The sequence below is a fragment of the Meleagris gallopavo genome, chromosome 1, assembly GCF_000146605.3.
Source record: "Meleagris gallopavo isolate NT-WF06-2002-E0010 breed Aviagen turkey brand Nicholas breeding stock chromosome 1, Turkey_5.1, whole genome shotgun sequence".
NCBI lineage: Eukaryota > Metazoa > Chordata > Aves > Galliformes > Phasianidae > Meleagris > Meleagris gallopavo.
Genome location: NC_015011.2, coordinates 14627266 through 14638198, shown reverse-complemented (window position 1 = coordinate 14638198; position 10933 = coordinate 14627266). Strand labels below are relative to the sequence as shown.

The window sequence follows — 10933 nt, the reverse complement described above, 5'->3', positions numbered from 1 at the left end:
TCCTTAAACTTTCTCTTAAACCTGGGGCCTGATAATTAATTACCTAGAAGACTATGTTCTTATGTTGTCCTATGACGATACTTGAGAGACTTTGGAGAACCTATAACCAACAAACCAAATATTGCCTATAATTTCAGTTTTATTACGTGAGTTTTCACAACTGAAGTCACAGCACATACAATCTAACACTGGATACTTTACCAATAGAATATATTTTCTTCCCACACTCTTCCGTTTGGAAAAAGAATCTATAGACAGAAAAAACAAAGACCTAAAAGCTACCTTCAGACTGTACTTTGTAAATTACTTGTCTTTCATAACACCCAAAGATTTAGTTGTCAGTTATACTCAGTGTAACAATACCAACTTCACTGCTAAAGAGAAGATTTTTAGTTGACAATATTCAACAATAAGTTAAATTTTTAGATCTCCAGTGTGAAACAAGTGAATTGAATTTTCACATGGGTGGTGCTCAGCTCTTTGTAAATCACCATCATTTGAGATCTATTAAGCTGTGAAAGCCACAACTCAGCCACTTCTGAGAAAATATGACCCACAATTTGCTAAATATTATGCCACTAAAAATACACTCAAGAGATTTCTAGGTAAGTTCTGAAAAATAAATAAATAAATAAATAAATAGTTTTTTTTTCTTCTCTCTTTAAAAACAAAAATGAACAACTCCTTTACTTCATTTTGCAAGTAGCTTTTATTCCACAGACACCATCAAATATTCAATCAACTGTTTAAGCAAAAACCATTGCCTACTAGAATGTCATCAGCACAAAGTCCACCAAATAATAAATGAACTTTTTATTAACTGTGGTAACATTAACATTACAATGAGGGATTGTTTAGAAACAAGTTGTACTGCTGTTGCTCAAGAGCTCAAAGAAAACGGTTCTCAGTTCCTTTATTTCTCCTTGAGGGTAACCACAGGGGTTGCTTTAAATCTTTTTAAATATGTTGACAGTTGAATGTGTGCTGCTGTTGCTCTGGTGACATTTTATGCTTTTTAATTGTCATTAATGAAGCTGACTGATACTTTCTTAAAAGTGCTATACGTGTTCTAGTAATTTTAAGACAAAAAAAGAAACAAAGCAGTCTGCAAATTAGCCTTGATCCACTTCTCTTATGGAATTTTCACGGCAGACAATGGGAGAATCTGCATGGGAAATATCAGCTTGGCCAGACATTTTAGGTAGGAATGCATGAAGTGTTCCCAGTAAACTGTGAAATTATCACTTGATTTTGTGTCTATATAAATTCAAAGATCAAATATGGGCTTGAATATATTTTCAAAAATAAGCAGTAGAAAAACTTTGACAGATTCAGAACCTGATGTTAAAGCAACACAGCCCAGCTCACATTGGGCTTTTAGTAAGTTTGAAAATGTAAATATGAGCTGCAACAATAAAGTTTGAAACTATCCTCGCATCTCATAACTCTGCTGTTATTATGATAATACTCCCATTAGCCTTGAGAAAGGCTTGCCACTATAGAGACTATAGAGATCCAGCTCTCTGTTATCTGCTCAGAAACATGTAGTAACATATGTAATTGGAGAATAGAGGTATATTGCTTGGTAGTTCATAAACAAATAAGTCATTTGTTATGAGGAGAAAAACTATGTTTTTTAAAATTATGATGGGTTCTTTAACTAGATTGGGAAGATCTATTGCGGGGCAAGGAGCTAGAAGAGGTAAAAGAGGAGGAATGGTGTAGGGACATTTGTTGAGTCCCTCCCTATCCCAGGTTCCCCAGCTCCCACATGCTCAGTGTTAACACAACAAACAATTCCAACACTATTGCAGCTGCTGCACCACAGGCTTCACATCTTTGCAATTTAAGAACTAGAAAAAGCTGGAGCAACCTTTCTTCAGCTGAAGCAGCTCTTCAGATGTAGCACAAAATTGATGACCTGAGCCATTACTGTTAAACAGGCCAATTAAGTTATGATAAATCACTCCAAGCAAATTGAGAACCCCGTCGTCCCATTCTCTATAGGTCTGGTGCTGGATATAACTGCATATACCTGTGCTAAGCATGCAGCTCAGCTTCAGGCTGACATTTTCTTTTATCTGAGTGAATGGCTATGCACAGTGCAAACAAAAATCAGGCCTAGGAGCTCTGCATGACACAGGAATTTTCAAGACACTCAGAGTGCAGACAGCAATAAGTAACACACTCATGTCAGACTCACATTTAACAACCTCAGCTAAGTCATGAACTACATTTTAATTAGACAAGAGGCCAAGCTTTTGATTTCAAAAATAGAAATTAGGGTTGCAGTCATTCACCCATTGAAGTTAATTGCAAAATCCCTATTATCAGGCTCTTGAGGTATTACCCAGGCTTACTTTTTAATTACAGTTGATTCTTAATGAAGTAGATGGCAAAGAGAAAAGCAGTCCATGATTCAAACGATTCACATTTTTATCTTTCCTGATGAACAACAGAATAGGTCAAGATACTTGCTGGATTTTCCCATGAGAAATGCCATGATGTGAATAAGCTCAATTGACTTGATCCTGAAGGAGCAGGTTAGCTTTGAAAAGCATCACTCATTTTCTCCTCCCATACACATTCTATCCCCAAAACATAAGCATTGTAATTACTGACACTAAGCCAAATCCAATTCAGAACTTGAAAAATATCATGTAAGTATCTTAAGCTTGAATGACTTGTCTTTATTGTCTAATGTCATTTAAAACATAAGAAGCCCTAATTATAGTTTACAAATGATGCACTTTAAAAGAGTGACAATTCTCCATAAAAACCTGACAACTTCTCAGGACATGGAGACAACCAATAACTTGATATTACTATGTGATTTAGAAAAAAATAAACTATGAAGCAGCTTATACAGAAAAATTATGTTATCATATTTAGCAAAACAATACTTTTACCTTTTTCCTATACTTTTTTACTATCTCTGTAAATAAACAAAGATTTATAGAACAGCAGCTAGTACTACTGGTAGGAGCATTATCTTGTTGTACACAAGAACCTGCAAACTCTCATTTCACATAAAAAAAAAAATATCTTCTTTACCATCTGGAAATCAGCCTTAAAAATAAAGTCACTGTTTTCCTCTTGTATGAAAAGATCAGTCTTATATTTCAGACATTGCTTGACATATCATAAAACGCCTGTGTAATTTCTTCTATGTCTTTGACAGACCCATTTTAAAAAATAGAAGATATATATATATATATATATATACACACACACACACACATATGTACATACACACACACTTTAGGAAAAAGTCTGAATGCTGATGTAAGTATTAGGGAAATTTAAGTGGCCATTTTAAGAAAATCAGAAAGTATCACTATGTTTAGGTAATACTTTCTACTTTCACTGAAAAAGATTCTCAGTTCTACTCATGCAAAGCATTGCTTTAAAACAAACAAACAAACAAGGCCATGGAACAAACCATGCAACTCCTGTATGAGATACTGTAGGATTAATCTGTAATCAGTGCACCCCTCTGTGACACAGAGATGACACAGCTCCTTTCAGAGGAAGAAAGAACAACCTCCTTTCAAACTCAGGTTTCAATTTACCTAGTCATTATTTTTTCTTGAATCTCTAAACTTTTCTCCCCCTCTCCCCTCTACTATGTGTAGCACTGTGTTTCAGAATGATACATCAATCTCTCTAAGTCCAGGCTAAAACCACTTTCCCTTCATTACAATTCTTTCACAAGACTAAATGGGAAAAACCTGAGTGCTTCCTACCTCCAATAGGAGATCAGGAGAAACCTGGATTATTGTCAAGGCTACTGTGGACAGAATATGCAACTCTGAACCAGCCTACTTCATATAACTGTGACAGGCCTGCAAGTGCAGCACATAATCGTGTCCAAATTTGCTTCTGGATTGATTTGTGTAAATCAGTATCATCTACATTTAATCACCATTACTTCCACAAGGAAAGGAAATTCCTACCTGCTTCTTCATTTGGCAGCACTCTCTTGGACCATCAGTTTTACCATTGTTTTTACTGGAACCATGCCTATAAGCACTCACTTACTGAGCTCAAACACTTAGAGCCCTACATTTACGTAGGCTGAACTACCATAAGGTGTTCTGTTTTGCAGAAGGTCTAACTCGGCAGGCCTCATTCCAATACCTCTCTGACCCAAGAGTACATAGTTATAATTGCTGTGAATAGCAATCTGAACTATTTCCTAACTACAGCAATTGTCAAAGCGGTACTTCAAAGATTGATCAGAGCATGCAGACTATACCCATGGCAGGGCATGGCAGCTGCAGGACAGCCTCACCATCACAAACCATACAGCTCATCCTAGTAGACCCTATCAGTGCAGGGAGCATTGAGCCATCACACCTCAGAGACAATCCCAGAAAATGGAAAGGGTTGAAGAAAGCAAATGTCCTCGTATTTAGTGACAAATTCTGCTCAAATTTAACAGAAGCCCAAAGAACACACACGTTCTGAAGTGCTGGCTAAGTACCACATGATGGCTAAAATCAGCATTTAAGGGAGGGCTTAATGCTAGAAGAATAAACTACCTTGCTATTAAAGTAATATTAAAGTAGTTGGATTAATAACGTGTTGCTCATCACTTCAGTAGTAAAAACACATTTCTCTTGAAAACAATTATTCCGATTACTTGTGTACAGAATGCAGGCATCCATGATTTGAAATTTAAGTACATCCAACACATTTTATCAAGTGTGCAAAAATCTGTGTTGCTATCTTGGTCCACCTTCACAGCAGCTTCATTTTCAGAGTTTAAATATCTCAGCTGGGCACCAAGTGAAAGTAACTAAACTTATTAATGATTTCTATTACATGCCATGTACGTCACATATATTTTGTATTAAAAAAAAAATAAAATCTTTAGTTGTTCCTAAGACATAATAACTTTTAATAAAGGAAAGGGATTATTATTTCAAATAAAGAGAAGGGATGTAGGCATAGTAGCAATGAACTACAGGAGAGAATCAAATTTAGATTGACAGGTACCTCAACAACACAAACCAAAAATAGTTAATTGTGGGCAGACTAAATACACAATTACTACTTAGTTACTGAATTGAAGGTGGAGATGAAAATAAACATTCTTATGTTATGATTGAATATCTTTTTTCTTACCATTGAATGTTAAAAACACCCTTGCTTGAGGCTGGGAAGATCCTTTTACACTGCTAAAGTAAATAAATATCCCAATCGCCACGTGCAGTGCAAGAAATGCCATCTCTTCAGATTTGCAACTTATTATCCAAGAAATGAAACCTGAAAGAAAGAGAACTGGCATTACATGTTGTTACACAATTTTGTGGAGCACAGACAGCACTACAGAACAATCTGTGCTAAAATGCTCTCCCATCTGATGCCATAATATATGATAATATGAAGGAGGTAGAGCACTTCTGTTTTTTTCTTTATAGATCTGAAAATGGTCTTCTCCAGCTGTGCTCTGTGCTGGCACAGTAAGAGCTCTCTGCTGTTAGAATGAACCTGCAGAGCCTTACTTTTGGCTACAGAAGACTACAGCATTAGATTCAGATTATTTAAATAAAGACAATTCCACCTGCTGGAAAAATAATTATACTAAATGTCAAGGCAGAGCAAAGCAAGGACAGGAGATAAAGTTTCACGAATAAAAAGCTGGCTGATATTTTTAGACCTCTTGCCTTAGTTCACATATTTGATCTCTTTCTTCCTTTTTTTTTTTTTTTAAAACATCTGAAATCAAAGGCATTTGAAAATGAGTTTTGAGTTTGAGTTGAGTGCTCTAATAGCTCTCTATACCCTCTTTTAAGATGAAATCCTGAATGCGTATGCCACTAATCTCAAAAACACTGAAACCAAAAGTATTTCAACATGCTTTAAACTATTAATCAACATTTGCTTTTTGGACTAGCTCCTTTTGGGACACTTAATTTCTCTCTTAGACTTTTACAGAGCACTAAAATTGCGCTGCGTTGGACAGTGTGTAAACACTTGATACTTGGGCTACTCCTCCTATACATTTGCTGAATCTACATTCATTTTATAGGGGGGAGCTGTTGAGAATACTGAGCTCTTCAGAGAACAGAAAACATTCCAAAGCAAATCTGCACCATTTCATAGGTCAGGAAGACTCACAATGGGCTTGAGCTCACTGGAATCAGTGTCACTTTTCTACCAATTCCAGCTGACTTTGAACTAAACCCATAAAACCCAAATATTAGTAACTGAATACTATGTATCTATGATGCTCATAAACTGCAACTCTCCAAGAATTGTGATGTTCAGATTCTGTTTTACTTCTGAAAACTTTGATCATGGTGTCCATGATTTTCTTCAGCTCAGCCTAGTCTTCTTGATATATATTTATATTACATATAAATATAAAATTTTCTTTTTGGCATTAACAGCCTTTCTACTGGACACTATCTGCTGGTTGATCAGGTGATATATTTAGTTCTAAATGGCAGCACCTTGAAGAGCACAACTCCAAAGGCCAAAAGATACCTTTGAAGTCTATATATCTCTTTAATGAAGAGTGTTGTCGCCTGTGCAACCACTTTACACTTCTTTACTTCAGCTCTAGCACTGCAGTCCCTCCAGTGGAAGACAATATTTCTACATCTTTGTTCACTGAGCCTCTTCTGAGATTCAAACCTTTTCTAAAAGAACCGGCTGTAACCATCCCATCATGGCAGGAACTATCTGTCAGGCAGGAACGACTTTAGGTCAGCACCAGTTCAGGCTCGATCCATATCACTAAGAGGTAAAAGCTCCATCTCATTACCAGTTCTGTCATTCCCTATCCATGTACTGTAATTCATTTTTAGAGGCTCCTCTCTGCATTAGACTTTCACACTAAGTTGGTGTGGGATGAAGAGAGCATACAGAAGGGAACAACTCTGTAGCCCACACTGTACCCTGCCCTGCCCAGTTAGCTCTGGAGTACCGAGACATGCATTCGGACCAAGTAATGCTACCACTTTGCTAATTGACACAAACACTAGTGTCAGAAATTTTCCAGATACAGATCTGGTCTACAGAAGAAACATATTCATCATGGCCCACTTCCAAATTATTTCTAAAGGTCTGTTAACTAATAAAATGATAGCTGAAGAGTTTTGCCAAGAATAATTCTTAAACAAGCTGCATGAACTCCAACACTAATGCTGCTTTGTGGGCTTTAAATTCAAAACCTTGCAACCAGCTCATGGGATATCGTTTAACTTAGCTCTCTTCTAATAGAGAGAGAGGCCATTAAATCCTGATAAGATTGCTTTGTCAGGCCAAAACAAATAGCCAATCACACTGAACATGTGATTTAAGAGATGCAGTGGGATTAGTATTTTACAGTAGTAGCACTTTGCTTTCTTTGCAATAGAGATGAAAAGTCAGAGGAACAAGCATGTGGCTTTCTGTCTTCCTTTAAATGATACTGTAAGAAATAATACTAATAAAAAATAAACCTTTCAGCACTGTTTCCCTCCCACTCTCGTGCCTCCTGCCAACTCCAGCTCAATCAGCTACAGGAGCTAAACATTACTACATTTCATTGCTCAAATCACACATTTTCACTGTTCACACAGAAGTGACAGGCAAATGTAAGATCGAGGCCATAAGCAGCATGGTTCCTACCCAGCTGTTAGACACATAAATAATAAATGCATACAGTGCCAGAGAGGTATCTCAGGGTGTCTGACATGTCAGTAACCTAATGGCAGTAAGTTACATTTCAGAGATTTACACATCTAGTAACTGAGCACAAACTCATCGCAGGTTTGATGCCTATTTGGACTTATATCCCAGCTCTGAATTTATCTCATGATACTATAAGTAAGTCATGATACTATATTCAGCATGTCTCACGCACATGACCTGCGCTGACAACACACAGACCTCCAATCTTTTCAAGTTCTCTTAAATAATCTTTTGGGACAAACAAAAAGCAATATCTAACTCCATTTCTGTCCATGTCTGCTATTAGACCTTACTCAAGCTGTAAACAAACCAGCAAACCGCTACTGAAGTGCCGAAGCTTTCCTGTCACAGAGGTTGCTTCCAGCATACGGCTTTGCTTTGGAAAGTATTACGCAGCCTTGCTGTAAGTGCTGTGCAGGTGTCATCTGCTGCAGCCTCACTCTTAGCCTGACATCCCATAAGGAAAACCATTCACCAAAAGAAAAGAAAGAAAGGAATAAAAAGGAAAACCTCAAATCCAGGCTATGCTAATCCAGAAAATATTACTTAAAGTATCTGTGAACAGTAGGGAAATTCAATTATCAAACACATTTCACATTTATTACAGCAAAGAAAGAGAACTTCCAATCATGCTTACCCAGCTATTGGAGGAACCAGTAATACAGATTTCTATCTGGTTTCTATCAGTTTATGAACTCCACTCCTGTTACCAGAATGTTTTAATTCCAAACCTAGCTCACGGTGAGAAGAAGAAATAAAATAAAATAAAATAAAAAAAAAACAAACCATAAAGAAAAGTCTCTCTTCCTCGTGGTTGCAAAGGTACTCCCAGTTCCTTTGTAAAATAATCCTAAGGCACCGGCAGCGCTTCTCCCCAGCCCTCAATGAAGCACCTAGAAGTGAATGGAAAGTAGCCGCGCGGTGACGGTGAAGGCTCCGGTTTCCAGTTACAGCCCTGCCCGGCCCTCGCCGCCGCGCTGAGAGGCGAGGCACGGCGGTGCATCATTAGCTGAGCAAATAGGGGCTGGAGCTCATAAATAATGCCGAGGCCACACCCCGTGGAACGCGGAGCCGCCGGCCGGGCCCGCCCCACGCTCCGCTCGAGAGCACAGAGTGGCGCGCAACCTGATCGCTCGGGGGGGTTCCCGGCGCAATAAAAGGCTTTTGAGGGAGCAGCACCCGGCTCGTCCCAGGAGAAAAGCGGCAGCAGGTTGCTCTCCCAGTTTCCCCGCCGGCTCGCACCCGCGTATGTTGCGCAACCGCGGAGCTCGCTGGCAAGGAACTCAGCGGGAAAGTTTCCTCCCCTCGGTGCTACGGGCCGACCTGGGGCCGCCGCTGTGCCCCGACGGCAGCGCTGCGAGCTCCGTGCCGGAGAGCGGCCCTGGGCTGCGAGCGGGACGGTGCGGGGCAGCCTTCGGGGCAGGCCGGTAGATGTCACTGTGAAGAGGAGGAACGAAGCAGGGTTGTGAGGTGGAAGAAACGAGGTCATACCCTGAGCCGGACAGGGAGGTGTCTTTTTTTCTCTCTCTCTCTCTTTTTTTTTTCCTCCTGAATTATTTCTTCTATTTGGAACTAAAAACAAAACAAACAAACAAAAATAACATTCGAGCAGTAGTTAGATTCGTAGCTCAGCCTGCTGATTGTACCAGGAGTTTTCCACTGGCTTTCAGAATCTTTTCCCCATTTTGGGAAGACAGGGAGCAGCTCGGTTTTGCCTGAAGTCCTGAATGTTACCTCTTGCAGACTTTCTGGTTTTGTTGTTGTTTGGTTATTTTTTTTTTAATTTATTTCCGTGGGGTTTTTGCTGTCAGGGAGCAGACAGATTTTAACATTTAACTGAGATGTTTTGAAAATGGGAATTGCAGCATCTCTCTATTAAAGCCACTAGGATGTTCCAAACAGTTGTATTTGGGTTCTGGGCTGTTTCATAGCCAAGGCCTGTGGAAAAGTTTTCCTTAATTTTCCTTTTTTTCTTTCTTTCTTCTTTGAGTATATTCTGTTTTGGTTTGACATTTAGGATGAATACTTCTGAATCAAGATTTCCACTTTTGCAAGGGAAAGTGTTCAGTAATCCAGATGAGGGTTGCACAGCTGAATGCTATTGCAGCACTACTTTAGGGGAGCACGTCTGAATACTTACGGAGCCTTGTCCCATTATGGGGGCTTGTCCTACAGGCAAAAGTACATTAACAAGTAAACAAGGACTCAAAGTGAATCAGTGCCCACGCTCAAGTTACAGCTTTGTTTCCAGCTGTTACAGTCTAGCCATACTAACTAAAACAGCTAATAATACTAGTGCATTGTAGCCACAGTACACTGCCCTTATTGAGCAAGTTTAGTCCATGCACTTGGATGTCTTTGTGGCTAGTATACAAGCCACTTTGTAAAGGCTCACCTACATGTATTGGGGTCACACTATTCAGAAAGTTTCTTCCCTAGGTTTCAGTGCCAGGCAAACATTAGTGATTTCTTCAACAAGAAACTACTGCATTATGAGACATCATAATCTCAGAGAACCTGAATGTATGGGATGTTTCTTCCTCTGGAGTGAAGCATCAGATTTGCAGCTGATTCCCGAAAAGAATGGAGTTCAGAATTTTGCAAAGCTTTGACTTACTTCAGATCACACTTTAAGGACAGATGATGCCACCAAGTGAACTAAACTCTCCAGATCTCTGCTGTTTTTGTTCTAGTTCTGTTTAACACAGGGAAACTATGACAAAATGCATGGACATTTGCTGCCATTGAGAGTTGTTAAACTAAACCACCAGTGAGCTTGTTCATTTAATGGCCAGGCGGTGTGGCTGTGAACATGATGTTGCTCACTCTTGAGATGTGGTAATGTCCAAATTCCACAGAATCTGAAAGAAGCAACCTGGCAAGAGGAGAAGTCACTTGTCTGCTTTGGAAAATCCCCACAACTAAGTGCAATTAGAGATCACCACCCCAAGCAGCAGGAGTGAATCAGCTAACTCCATATTTTTTCTTGCTGTGGTCTGTGCAGGCTGATTCAGAGGAGAGTGCACAGAAAACCACAAAGCAAAGATATGAAATAACCTCTCTTTTAGTACAATTTTTTAGAAGAATTGTAGTAGGTGGCAATGCCAGTCAAAGAACAGTGATACTGCAAAATAACCAACAGTGGAAACTATGGTGATTGTAACCATCCTTCTCAAATATTTGTTTTAACCTAAAAAAAAAGAAGTTTGACAGTTCTACTTTTTCTTCTCAAAGTTCAGAAGAAAAA

At 39.0% G+C, this 10933-nt stretch overlaps 1 protein-coding gene across 2 annotated transcripts; it reads right to left on the bottom strand.

Annotated features, from left to right (window-relative positions):
• Nucleotides 1–4921: 4921 nt before the first annotated feature.
• Nucleotides 4922–9193, bottom strand: LOC104916051. 2 transcript variants are annotated; one of them, XM_031553032.1, is made up of 2 exons: nucleotides 8473–9193; nucleotides 4922–5271 (listed from the first exon to the last, which is right to left on the bottom strand). In XM_031553032.1, exon 1 carries the CDS (start codon nucleotides 9173–9175, stop codon nucleotides 8537–8539), a length of 639 nt encoding a protein of 212 aa, XP_031408892.1. In that variant the 5' UTR covers nucleotides 9176–9193; the 3' UTR covers nucleotides 4922–5271; nucleotides 8473–8536. The 2 variants fall into 2 exon arrangements, with proteins under 2 accessions (XP_031408892.1, XP_031408888.1); XM_031553028.1 differs by having other exon boundaries at nucleotides 5106–5271; nucleotides 8324–9193.
• Nucleotides 9194–10933: the final 1740 nt, after the last annotated feature.